Source organism: Hylobates moloch, unplaced genomic scaffold (assembly GCF_009828535.3).
Source record: "Hylobates moloch isolate HMO894 unplaced genomic scaffold, HMol_V3 SCAFFOLD_2, whole genome shotgun sequence".
Lineage (NCBI taxonomy): Eukaryota > Metazoa > Chordata > Mammalia > Primates > Hylobatidae > Hylobates > Hylobates moloch.
In genome coordinates this window covers 166306384-166320567 of record NW_026652277.1, presented here as the reverse complement: position 1 = coordinate 166320567, position 14184 = coordinate 166306384, and the positions used below count along the sequence as shown (strand labels likewise).

Here is a 14184-nt window from a genome sequence, read left to right as displayed (position 1 = left end):
AGATCACAAATTAAAGAACCTTCAATATTGCTCAGCAATTATGTTTCTCCTATCAACATACCTTAACATTCTTAGCAATGACTATGGTAAACCTTCTCCATGTTCCTTAAACCTTCCACATATTCCTTCCTCTCAGAGGATGACTTCTCCTCCTACTTTACTGAGACAAATGAAGCCCTAAAAGGAATTTTCTCACTAACAAAAACCAAACCCTGTTCTTTCCTTTTCTTGATAATAGGAAAAGAGACACCTCTTTTATAAGGCCTCCAGCCATGTTTGGGCCTGTCTCCTTTCACAGTCTCAGAAATGTATACTTTTTTCTGGTCTCATGGTCAGCTGCTGCCTCATAGCTGGACCCTCTGATCACATACATTGGAGGAAGATGTGAAAAACATAATCTGCATCCCCTATAACATCCTCTCCTTGTTATAGCTAAACTTCTGAAAGAGTTACCTACATATACCTTCTTTTTGCTCAGCCTTCATTACTTCTCAGTACTCCAAGTTGAATTCTGCTACCTTGCCATGTGTTTTTTTCTCTTTAGGCATCCTGTGTCTTTCCCTGTTTTTATATATCTTGTATCAATCTTAGATCAGATCTGCAGATTTTTGCCTTCAGATTTACAAAAGTTGGAAACAACCTAAATGTCTGCCAGTAGGAATGAATAGTGGTTAAACAATGGCGTACTCATGTGACGTAATACTATAGTTCAAAGGAATGATGTTGATAGATATAGAGAGCTCTCCAAGACATATTGCTGAAGTACAGTCACAGAACAGTAGTATGATTCCATTTAGTTTTCAAAAAGTGCATATAGAGCTACATTTTTTTTTCTTTTTCTTTTTCTTTGAGACAGAGTCTCACTCTGTTGCCCAGGCTGGAGTGCAGTGGCGCTATCTTGGCTCACTGCAACCTCCACCTCCCGGGTTCAAGTGATTCTTGTGCCTCGCCTTCTGAGTCACTGGGATTACAGGCGCCCACCACCACATCCAGCTAATTTTGTAATTTTAGTAGAGATGGGGTTTCACATGTTGGCCAGGCTGGTGTTGAACTCCTGACCTCAAGTGATCCGCCTGCCTCAGCCTCCCAAAGTGTTGGGATTACAGGCGTGAAACACCACTCCCGGCCCATTGTGTATGTTTAAATTATAGATATATGACTATATTTTTCAAAAGCATGTCCACCAAACTTCTACCTTTCATTACTCTGAGGATGTAAATGGAGTTGGGAAATTATGGGAGTACTAAAGCAAGACTTTCATCATTAGATGCTACTTTTAGTTATTTAATTATTTTTTACAGTTAACATGTACAGACATGCATTGCTTAATAGTGGAGAAACATTCTGAGGAATGTATCGTTAGGCAGTTTTGTTACTGTGCAAACATCACAGTACTAACACAAACCTGGATGGTAGTGCCTCTTCCACACCTGGGCTGTATGGGATTGCCTGTTGCTCCTAGGCTCCGAACCTGTACAGCATGTTACTGTAGTGAACACTGTAGACAGTTGTAACACAATGGGAAATGTTTGAGTATCTAAACATAGCTAAACATAGAAAAGGCACAGCAAAAATGCTGTACTACAATCTTATGGGATCACCATAGTATATGTGTTTCATTGTTGACTGAAACATTATGATGTGGTGCATGAGTGCATTCAGATGTTATGTAATTTTAAAATGCTCAATGTTAAAGAAAGACATAAGTTCTCCAAAGGGCATTTGATATTTTTCAAAGGTGGAGTATCTCAGACATTGTGAACATATTTTGTCAACTGAAAAAAGCGGGAGATGGCTTGTGCCATGCTTTTTCTTGTGACTTCATTAAAAATAAAGCCATATATTCATATATACCAGTAACATACTTGTCTATCTCTATAGATATAATTTTTAAATATTCTTATTTTATTATTTTAAAATCTTTAACAGATTTTGAAGAGGAATCTTCTGATGTTATACATTTGAATATTGTTAAGTACTGAGTCTGAAGCTTCTTTTAGGTTATTAAATGCTGGCTTCCCATCATCACAGTGACTCAACACTTTTGTCATAGACAGTGGGAGAAGGGCATGGGGACAGCTGTCATGTATTGAGTGCCTGCTGGTCCTGAGCCCACGGTTTTCACATACATTAGTTTATTAAAACCTTCCTCTAGCTCAGTTGCTAAATAACTTGACTGAGATTCCAGAGCAAGTAAGCAGGGAGCAGAAATGTAAGCCCAAGTCTAACTTCAAGGCCCAAGTTCTGCTTTATTTTAAATTAAATAAATTATATAAATAAATAATAGATTTTCACTGTACTTCAGAAAATAGATACAGCGAAAAAGCTAAACGTACCTTTTTTACAGAGCCCTCTTCTACCCTATCTCTCTCCTAAAAGGTAATGACTTTATAAGTTTAGTGTATAGATCTTTGTGTGTTTGTGTGTGTGTGCGCACATATACTTTTATACATATTTATGTATATAAAGTTTTAAAAACAAAAACATTAAAAAAAGAAATCATACTGTAGATAGTATTATCCATGCATTTTCTGTTTGCCTCCCTTTAAAAAATGCTTTTTCCTTCCTGATCTCCAGATTCTACAAGAGTTTTGTGTCTCAAATTCATTGTTAAGAAATAATTTCCTCATTTGTAAGAAAGGGTATTACTGATTGCTGGTCAAGATGAAATAACTAGTATTAACCCACTGAGTTTCATAATTCTTATTCAAAGCAAAACATCATGGGATTTTGTTCACTTTTGTGAACACCTCTATAATTGCTATTAGTGTTAGGTTTTCTAAATAAAGAAAATGGCTCTTCAACCCCTCTTTCCTTCTTTGAGGTCCCTTAAGGGGTATGTGGATGGTATTGTGCCACAGGTCTCAGAGGGTCGTAGGGCAGAATGGGGTTGGAGTGGTTGGGCTTCTCCGCCAAGGACAGACACGCGACGTTTGCCTTTCTCCCATCACGTTCAGTTTGAAACCTCTCTCTATGGTCTGCGATGGATTCGCATCAGTATTTAGGATACGTGTACTTTTCACCAGGCTGGGTTTCCATCGTGGCAGAAGCAATGAAGTCTCACCACATTATGGAGTCCTCACACGCTGCCAGAATCCTGGCAAATCTAGACCGAGAAACTGTGCAAGAAAAATATCAGGATGGCGTGTATGTGTTGCATCCCCAGTATCGAACAAGGTAAGGAAGCAGAAGAGAGTCGCTTTGTCCCCTTTGGGAATGTGAAGCCTAGAGGCCTCAAATTTTTAACTTATTTCTGCATAATTCAGATAAGTTAAATACCTGATAAGTCAAATATCTTATTTACTAAAATAATTTGTCTATAGTAACCTCAGAAGAATTGGAGGTTGTCATGAAAAGTATGTGAAATAGCTAAATTATCACGGTTATTTTACAAAGGGCTTCCCTTCAGTTAGGCTGCATTCACATTTGATAATGCGTCACACTTAAACTTTGTAATACATATCTCCTTTGGTTCAAGGCATTTTCACTTAGATCTGAGTTAATAACTGATTTGGATTGTAGAAGTCAGCTGAATAGGAAGGAGATAAGACATTGTCTTATATGGCAACCAAATTAGCCTGGGCCTAGAACTCAAGGGACTGGAGAAAGTTTATGCTAGTTATAAAAGGATGCATTGGAAGGAATAAGTAGTAATAAGCTTGACTTATGCCCCTTCTTAAGGTTATTTGTGGTCATTATATCTAGTTGTATAATTGTTAAGACAATAAACATAGAAGGGACCACACTGAAAAAATAACATATTTCTTGGTTTTCTTAGGGCACTTTACAAAAAATACCTCAGAAAATAGCAAAAACTTTTAAATTAAAAAATGGATTACCTAGTTAATTACAATTTGTAAATAAAATACTATGGTAATGTATATGTGCATTGCATAATTGTATGTGTACTGTAAATAGCTTGCAACTAACATACTATCTACAGTTTTTAATGGGTCATATGCAATGAGTGAATGTTACTTTGAAATCCCATTTTATAAGTATTAGTTTCCTTAACACGTTTTTGAAAATCTCTTTTATACACACTGACTTTGAAACTGTTATTAGCACGTTCTTCTTTAATTTCTTAAATACTTTTATTGATTTGTAGAATATTCTCAAATGGAAGTCTTTAGAGGGTAATCTGACTATGACATCTGTCAGTTGATTGATTGCTAAGCTCATTACAATCGATTGTGGTTGGTCTGCCTGACTAGAATAGTCTCCATTTTTAGAGAATAGTGAACATGCTTCATGTATGTCTTTGCCAAAGCTCCTTCTAGGGTTTCGCAGCAAACCTGTGCTTATAGAGCTTGCTTTAATTCAGTTTTATGTCACATAAACCTGCTAAAGCACCATCCACAGAGAATGCTGTGTAGATTCTTACCAAAGCAGTAATACATTTATTCTGCTTCTTTTTAAAACTCTCTCCCCTATTAGTCAGCCCATTAAAGCAGATGTCCTTTTTATTCATGGCCTTATGGGAGCAGCATTCAAAACATGGCGCCAGCAGGACAGTGAGCAGGCTGTAATTGAAAAACCTATGGAGGATGAAGACAGATATACGACGTGTTGGCCCAAGGTAAGGGAGCCACTGACTCTGGCCCTGGTTGCTGGGGCCCTGATTGTGGCTTGCTTGTTTTTCTCTTTGTTCTGGGATTTTTTTTCCCATGCAGTTCTTCTTTCCCTTAGGGAGATTTGTAGTATGTTATGACAACTGGGCTTGTCACCCTATGTTGTATAATTTCCATTTGAGGTGCAGTGTATGACTCAAAAAATATTCTATTAAGTAAAAAATAGGGGCAAGAATCAGTAATAGTTCACTTTTGTTGTAATATAATACAAAAATAACATAACAATACTTACATTTATAATAGTTACCTAATTCTATGACCTTAATAATTACAAAAATAGAAAGTCTTTGAAGAAGTAATTATACTTTGCATTTCTTTCCTTTTTTTTTTGAGATGAGGGTCTCACTTTGTCACCCAGACTGGAGTGCAGTGGTGCGATCCTAGCTCACTGCAGTCTCAACCTCCCAGGCTTAAACAGTCATTCCCCCTCAGCCTCCTGAGTAGCTGGGACCACAGGCACATGCCACCATGCCTGGCTAATTTATACTTTACATTTCTTTGATACTATTTCTCCCAAAGAACCTTATTTCTGGAATGAATTCATTGAATGGGATTTATCTAAAGCTCATTTAAAAGTGATGCTGCATATACGTGTGAATAGTTTTTAGAGCATTGTTCCATTACTACGTATTCTCCTTCACAAAGGCTTATCAAGTAGAAGAATGATTTGCACTTTCTGATGGCACTGAAGTACAGAGATGATGATAGACCTAGGGTATACAGAGATAGAACTGTGACGATTATTATTAGTGTCTCTGAATTCTCAGATCCAAAATCTGTCAGACTATGCCATCTATCCTGAGATTATAGTATTCTACTAAATTCTTTCAAAAAGCCAACTTGATCTAGACTTTAAAACAGGCCTTACTTTTGGCTATAGCAGGTTAAAATTGAAAATATTCTCTTGAAACCTTCATTGGCCTTATGCTATGAATACTGATACCACTTCGAGACCAGAGACTTAAAAAGATAAAATGCTAGAATTGTTTTTACAGTACCTTCAAACCTTATTCCAGTGCTATCTTTTAGTGCAAGAGGCCTTTAGTTATAAATTTGATTTATTAGGCAGTAATTGCAGTGGTGAAGATTCATACTTGTTCTCACATATGTTTTATTTTACTTAGACATGGTTAGCAAAAGACTGTCCTGCTCTCCGAATTATATCTGTGGAGTATGACACCAGCCTCAGCGACTGGAGAGCAAGGTGCCCTATGGAAAGGTAACAGAGGCGACTTTAGACCAGGAGGACAGGGAAGAATTCAGGCTGCAAGTTTAGGTCCTCTTGGATGGGAAGTGATTTTAATTTTTTGATGCCACAGACAGGACTTTCTTATGAAGAACAAACCTAATCTTTTTTGGCTTCCTTCTAGAAGGAGTTTGCTCTCAATAAGCAGTGGAATAGTAGAAGGCTTAGGTGTATCACCAATGGTGGGCTCCTAACATGGTTTATTTACAACTGTTCTAATAGTTAAGGATCGTGGATTCTCTAGCAAAGTCTCCTTTTCTATCAGAAGTAAAAGTGATGTTTTTTGTTCTTGTGTCCACAATCATACTGGCTAAAGGAAGCAAAGAGAAAGATGCTGAGAAATATCAGCTGCTGTATCCCTTGTATGTTATCTGTGCCGGTTGTATACGTGGGAAGGAGTGCTGGATTTCAGTTACTGGACTGACAGTAGCCGGATCCTACCTTTGATTTGCTGTGCAGTCTTAGACCAGTCAGTTAACTTTTCTGGGAAGCTTTGTCTACAGATAGAGAGATTTGATCTAAATCAGTGTTATCAAACTGCTTTCTGAATGAACCTCCCGTAGGTGCCAAAGAAGGGTGTCAAGGTGAGCAGGCAAGACCCCAGGTCTCCCTCCCCATTTCACCCAGAGGAGCTCTGGAGAACCTTTATTTTGAAGAAATGTGTCTACAAATAAACAGTTCGAAACTACTAGACTAGATAGTTTTGAAGTTCCACTTTAGTTTAAAAATTACTTATTTCGAATTCTGATTCTATTAGCATCCTGTTTATGCTACTTATAAAAGCATGCATTGGAAGGAATAAGTTCTAATAAACTTGACTCATTCTAGTGTTCTAAATAGCATCCTAGTGTTTCTAAAGAATAAACCAAAATTATGAAAGCTTAACAGTTTTGTAGCCTAACTACCAGTAGAGAGACCACAGTCTTTGGTGGTACTTTCCTTGTCAGGCCTTGGATGAAAAAGGACATCCATATCCTAAGTGTTGGGGGGCAGTTGCAGGGAGACCCAAGCTTCACCTGAAAAAATTGCCTGACACAGGTGCTCCAACAATGTTCATGTAGTAAATGAATGGCCTGTTCTGGGCTTAGATATTCTTAATTAGGCCAATGTTATTAAGTTACAAATAGAGAATTAACAACTTTAGGAATTGAGCAGAGAGATCCCAGGTGTGGTGGCTCATGCCTATAATCCTAGTGCTTTGGGAGGCCGAGGTGGGAAGATTCCTTGAGGCCAGGAGTTCAAGAAGACAGAATAGGGGTAGTTTATATTAAGCAGAGAGAATGGGGGTATTTCTTACTCTAAATGTAGTATATAGCATTGGTCCTGTAGACAAAAGTTCTTAACTCTAAAAATTAGACAGCAAATTGAGGGCATCGATAGCCTTGTGTCATGCCTGCTGTTTTTGTTTTGTTCAGAAAGTCCATTGCATTCAGAAGCAACGAACTTCTTAGGAAGCTCAGAGCTGCTGGTGTTGGGGATAGGCCAGTGGTTTGGATATCACATAGCATGGGAGGTAAGTGTGGCTTCAACTTTGTGAAGTGGCCATTGTGATGTTATTTTCAGCCACTGTGGCTGAAATAACCTAAAGTTATCTTTCCATTTTACTTAATAGTGGCTCCCTTGCCCCCCTGCTAAATTAATCTGTGTAGCTATGGCTAGGACTTTTAAAATTACTACTCTTCTTCCATGCTGTTCCTTTCTCTAGAAAGGGGCAGCCTGTTACAAACCATCTAAGAGGGATATGGGTTTGACAGCATAGTGCTTTCACATAGCGGTAATGAATAAACATGAGAAGCAGCCAGTTTCATATACACCCACCTCGTCAACATGCCTCAGCACTCCTGGGTGGCCCCAGGGGTGCCCCTTTATTCTTCTTGCTCCCCCTCACCATTGCAGTCTATGGTCGCTTTAGTGCCCACAGTCCCAGACTGGGTGCCTGCTCACACCAGGCCCAGAGCTGCTGAGGTGCAGGTGTGATCAAGTGTCTGTTCTTGGGGTCCTAGTGGTTGCTTATGGAATGGCCTCCCCTGTGTGCGACTCCCCCAATCCACTTTGAAATTTTTCACCACCCACCTTGCAGAAGGCCTTTCTGCAGCCCGTGGCCTAGTTTATCTGATGAAGCACTCAGGATTGCCTCTGAGGTGGGGATTTTTGCTGAGACAAAAGTGGGTGTAGCCCTTTGTGTCCTCAAAGACCCACTGTCATCATCTTTGGGATCTTTGTGTTTCGTTATTGGTTCCAAAGCTGGGGCAGGGGGATGGAAGAAAAGGTGCCTCCAGAGGAACAGTTCCCATGAAAGCTGTGTTCTCCATGGGGGACTGTGTGCTGTGGAACAGTAGCACCGTCCTGACAGTGTGGTCAGCAGCAGGCTGCCATGGCAGGCTGCGAGACCAGCCACACCACGCTCATGTCCTGAGGGATTTCCCAGCTGGGCATACCTCATGTTCCTGCAGTGGGACAGTAGATCCTGTGAGACGAGGAGCTGCCCTGCAAATGAGTTTCTAGAATCTTACCTGTTTGTAGGCTTGCACTATAAGCATCAGGAGTATTATTAAGTGTTTTAAGGCCTTATTTCTTATCCTACTGTACAGAGAATTGTTTAAACCATTTTTTTAAAAGAAAGCATCTCTTTTTATGTATTTCTTGTTTGGCCTTTTCTTTTTTTACAGTAATAAAGGGAAGGAAAATAGCTTATGCATTATTTTTCTTCCTTGTCTGTGGCCAGGTCTTCTTGTCAAAAAGATGCTGTTGGAAGCCTCTACAAAGCCAGAAATGAGTACTGTTATCAACAACACCAGAGGAATAATTTTTTATAGTGTCCCTCATCATGGATCACATTTAGCTGAATACTCTGTTAATATTCGCTATCTTCTCTTCCCCTCATTGGAAGTCAAAGAACTCAGCAAGGGTAATACTTTCTGTCATAAAGGAAATTGGGGTTATATTAACATCAGTTATATAGAGAAGAAGATAAAGTTTCTTCCTTGAATATATTATCTCATTTTATAATTTGTATATAATTGTGTTTAGACTATTCATGGAAATTTTGGGTTGGGCTTGATTTTTCTTTGATAACTTCTCATTTTGTTCTTAAGCCATTATTTACTCAAGCATTGCAATAATTTTATCTTAAATACTTAAAATTAGAAAAATCACATAATGTTTTGCTTTTAAGTATTATTCCAAATTACCAATAAATGGCTTTTTTTTCTCCCATGAGTGGAGAATCATCAACTGTTAAAATGTAAATGAAACTTTGAGATTGTTAGTATTAATTTTAAAGTACTCTATTTGGTTTGATTAATAAGCAGTTTTCTCTCTGGAACACCTGTTAATCAGAATTTGGACTCCCTGGCTCGAGCCTAAATATACCAGGTGTCTTTTTGCTCCTATTTTCTCTTTGTTCTACTTTATGGAGAATCTCTTGATTTCTTCTAAACCTTCCGTTGGACTTTCCTTTTGTGGAGTCAGATTTTGTTTTCCATACGCGCCTTCTTTCCTGTGCCCTGGTGGTTCTCCACTCATGTCCTCTTCTTGTTTTGTGGCTCCTTTATCTTTTCAAATAATTCTAAAGATCCTAAGCAGAAGGTTTGTGAGTTCCCTTCTATTCCTCATCTAGTTGTTTTTTTCTGTGGCCAGCTTTTCTGTTTGCTTATCTGATCCATCTCTTTTAGGTCATAGGCCTATCTGGTGCCTCTTGGTTGCTCTTTCATATGTGAGGGTGAGGGATGGGAAGGGACAGGCATTCTGTGATTGTAGACAGGCTTTGTTGATGGGAGGCTGGGCTTTGGGTTGGGTGTAGTGGTGCCATCATCACCTTGGAGGACCCCTGTGGTCCCACACACCAGACTGCCCTGGGAACTGCTTCCTGCCCTCAGTAATGTGATAAACCTTATCCTGCTGCTGACTGTCCTGTCGATTCTTGGTTTTAGCTTTTTCCTTGAATCTTAATGGCTTCTTGGCAGGGGAGAAAATAAACGTGTACTCAAGCCACTGTCTTGAATCAGAATTCTAATTTCCTCTCTAAATTTGAAAGATTAATGCATTTTATTATGAATTGGGTAAACAACTTGTCACAGTCTTGTTCTGTATAATTTTACAGATTCTCCTGCACTTAAAACACTACAAGATGACTTTCTGGAGTTTGCCAAAGACAAAAACTTCCAGGTGCTGAATTTTGTGGAAACACTACCAACCTACATTGGCAGCATGATTAAGCTCCATGTGGTACCTGTGGAATCAGCAGGTATTCACTCTTTTGAAACTTGTTGGCTGTTAGATGCTTAATTGTACCTAGCATTTACTTGTAAACAGCAATTTTTATATCCAGGTTCTCAGTTTTAAGAGATAGTTTATGAAGATCTAGATTTGAATTTATTCTTTTCAGCAATAGATTAAAATTTCTCTGTAAACATATAACCCGGGTATTACCTCTCCCTGCCCTTTATGTAACTGATTAGATGAGAAGGGTTAATTGGCTACCTCTAAGTTAGGCATCAACAGTGAACTCTTTCGCAGTAAAGGAAGAAAGCTCTTCTATCAATCAGCTAGATCGAAAGGGGCATTTATTTAATAGACTTATATTTACATGCAGAACCCTTAAGAAAATCATCTAAAAGTGTGGAAGCTTTCGTAAATAGAGGATCCATGGGGAATAGTAAAGCTCCAGAAATATTCCAGTGGGAAAAACTAGTGTTGAAATACAATCTCTTCATGATCCTGGAGTTGAGGGAAATGGCCATTGCCGGCTCTCTCGTGTCATATAATGTATTATAGATTCTTTGAGGGAGGAGCCCAGATCTTAACTCTCTTCATAGACTCCTCTGTTACTCTGTACATAGTAGATACCCTGTACATTTCACCACCTGAATTGCTTTTGCCTCACCTGGCCACGTCTTCAGCTTGCCTGTTATCTCTGGGAACCCCTTTCTTACTGCCTCTGAGGCTGGCTTAAGTGCTGTTCTGGTGGTAGCCAGCCACATTGTGGGTCCTTCAAGCTAGGGACAGCATACATCTGGAGTGCTTGCCAGATGGTTCTTTTGTCTACATAATGAGTTTTGTCCTAATTTCATTATATGCTATCTACATAAAATGAAAAATGTCATACTTTGTAGTAGAACTGAAATTTTTACCTTAAAGTAATATGCTGTAGGTTGAGGAGTTACTATTTAGTAGTTGAAGAACTTGAATAGTTCCAAAGAACAGCTGCCAGATGTTTTTAAAAAGGACTTTGGAAGCTTGAAGCAACAGCAAAGTTTTTTGTTTTTAAGAGACAGGGTCTCACTTTGTCATCCAGGCTGGAGTTCAGTGGTACATTCATAGCTCATTGCAGCCTCGCACTCCTGGGCTCAAGCGATCCTCCCACTTCAGCCTCCTGAGTAGCTGGGACCACAGGCGCACACTACCACACCTGTCTAATTTTTTAATTTTTTGTATAGATGGGGTCTTGCTGTGTTGCCCAGGCTGGTCTCAAATTCCTGGCCTCAAGCAGTCCTCCTGCGTTGGCCTCCGAAAGTGCTGGGATTACTGGTGTGAGCCACTGTGCCTGGCCCAAACGCAAAGTTAATATTATGGACCAGCTGCTTGGAGTGGCATAGCCTTGTCCTAATTCTGTCACCAAGAAGTTTTCCTTCATAACCACCACCTGCACTCCTCACCTAGGTGGCCTCACTAGTACCTCTTATCACTTCTGTGCAAGGGGACTTTGTTAGACTGAAATATCTCAAGCACTAAATCATTTTTACCCTGAAAGTGATCATTGGGATTTAGGTATAGAATGGATCCCATGTGAGACATTCCCATTCATTTCACCAGGACAAAGGAAGTTTATAATAGAAACTCTGAAGTAACTTAGTAATAACCTGCAGGTGTAAGAAGGTTTTGAAGATGCTAGTGCTCAGTCTCTGCTTGCTTTGAAATAAGGAAGTAGCCCAGAACACATACGAAAAGTTTATGGAAAGCATAAAATTATGGTTATACTGACTGAGAATCCATCCATTCATCAAATGTAGTTTAGCTACAATCAAACTTCAGGTTCCTTTATCTTTTAAGAGTCCCTTGTCACAACCAAAGCAATGTCTAGAACTACCCATTTGGCCTCTTTCAGTATTGTCAAGGGGAAAGCTTATGTTTTTACTTAGGTTTATTGACTTTTTTGTTTTCTTCAGATTTAGGCATTGGAGATCTAATTCCTGTGGATGTTAACCATTTGAACATTTGTAAGCCAAAGAAAAAGGATGCTTTTTTGTACCAGCGTACTTTACAATTCATTCGTGAAGCTTTAGCCAAAGACCTTGAAAATTAACAGTTGTCCTCTTCCAGTTTTCATATGTGAATTCAGTGCAAGAAACTTGGTGTTCTGTTTCTTCTTTTAAGCTCGAAGCAATCATGCAAACATAGTGATCATAGCGTCAACATGGTCTGGAGTGTGTTGCAGACTACAGAACATAGTTCTCCCTTCAAGCACCGTAAAGCACCAACCTGGAAGTGGCAGGCACAGAAGGAAGGGCTGGATTGGCCCCCTTTGGCGTAAAGAAGTCCCTGTGTGCTGCTTTATGGTTCGCAGTGTTGGGCCTGATGACTGGAGCAAAGCTGCTGTGGGAGAGTATCCTTTCCCATCTGTGACTTTCCCGGTGCATCCAGGACGGGCACGGCAGGTTCTGAGGGGAGAGCTACCATTAACTCAACTTACCATAAAAATGCCATTAAGAGAGTACCTAAAATGGAGAGAAGAATGAACTAGAACATTCAAGACTCTTTTACTTCTGGGTATTGATTTGGTGTACATTTTTAAAATGTGTCAGTTTTTTATAGTTTGAGTTTTTAGCTCAGCTCTACCTTTTATCTGACACATTATTACTGATGTTAACTTTGTTGGACCTATTGTCATGTCTGGGTCAGTTCCTTGTATCTATTTTTGTATTCCTGAGAACAAATCTTAGATTCTAGCTTATAATAATTCTTTCCAGACTCTAGCTGCCTATGCTTGGAATTTGTCCTAGATAAGGATAAAGTAGCCAATCCATTATTGATCACAGTATGAAATAGAACTATTCTAAGCCATTATATGAATTAGCTGTTCTTAGTATCAAGATTCTCAGATTCTCTTTGGCGAAATAAACCTTTCTTCCTTGCTCATTTGGAAGTGGTATTAATTGACCTCTATAGCATGTGAGAAGTAGAAAATCACGTTGATGACCTTTTTTTCTTTAGCGTAACAGCATTATTGAGATATAATTTACATACCATAAGATTCACCCTTTTAAATTGTACAATTCATTTTTTTTTTTTATTTTTTGTTTAGAGACAGGGTCTGACTCTGTTGCCCAAGCTGGAGTGCAGTGGCATGATCATAGCTCATTGTAACCTCAAACTCCTGGGCTCAAGAGATCCTTTTGCTTCAGCCTCCCAAGCAACTAGGACTACAGGCACATGCCACCACACCTGGGTAATTAAAAAATAAATAAATACTTTTTTTGCAGAGACAGGGTCTCACTGTGTTGCCCAGGTCTCAAACTCCTGATCTCAAGCCACCCTCCCAAACTGCTGTGAGTATAGGTCAGAGCCATTGTTCCCAGGCCCAATTCATTGGTTTTTAGTATAGTTCACTGAGTTGTGCAACATCATTGCTATTTAATTTCAGGATATTTCATCATCCCCAAAAGAACCCCATACCCATGAGCAGTCAGTTCCCACCTCTGCTTTCCCAAGCCTGCGGTAAATACTAATCTGTTTTCTGTCTCTATGGATTTAGGAATTTTATATAAATGGAATCATACAATATGTGGTCTGCCTTCCTTCTATTAGCATGTTTTCAAGGTTCATTCATGATATAGCATGTATCAGCACTTCATTTCTTTTTATGGCCAAAATCACTCCATTGTATGATATGCCATGTTTCTTTATCCATTCATCAGCTGATGGACATCTAGGTTCTGTTCATTTTTGTCTATGATAAATAATGCTACCATTATCATTTGTGTACAAATTTTTGTGTGGATAGATGTTTTTGATTCTCTTGGGTGGAATTGCTGGTCAAATGGTAAGTCTATGCTTAAATTTTGAAGATGGTGAACTTTTGTAGAATGAGATAGTCAAAGCTAAAACTAGAGTACGGCATCTGAAGGTAAATGGCTCATCAATAAACTCTATCAACAATTAATTGTTTCATTGTACAACAACCTAGCAAAACCCACTTATTTATTCCTGTAGTAGATATAGGAAATATGACAGTTGCTAACAACGAATGTACTACCCAATGTGATAACATGGGGAGAAGGGTAGATATGTTTAGTACATTTTCTTTTT

The 14184-nt window shown here is 39.0% G+C and overlaps 1 protein-coding gene across 6 annotated transcripts in view; it reads left to right on the top strand.

The window, feature by feature from the left end:
• The window catches only part of SERAC1 (serine active site containing 1), a 79246-nt gene that overhangs the window by 44376 nt on the left and 20686 nt on the right, over positions 1-14184 (top strand). For 3 of the 6 annotated variants that reach the window (XM_058435630.1, XM_032161316.2, XM_032161338.2), the window contains 7 exons: positions 3027-3177; positions 4438-4579; positions 5756-5850; positions 7293-7390; positions 8603-8785; positions 9980-10123; positions 12045-13012. In XM_058435630.1, coding sequence (XP_058291613.1) covers positions 3027-3177; positions 4438-4579; positions 5756-5850; positions 7293-7390; positions 8603-8785; positions 9980-10123; positions 12045-12181 — 950 coding nt within the window. In that variant the 3' untranslated portion in view covers positions 12182-13012. Of the gene's footprint in view, positions 1-3026; positions 3178-4437; positions 4580-5755; positions 5851-7292; positions 7391-8602; positions 8786-9979; positions 10124-12044; positions 13013-13180; positions 14170-14184 lie in introns of those variants that run through there. The other 3 variants (XM_058435632.1, XR_009212533.1, XM_058435631.1) reach the window with 3 other exon arrangements.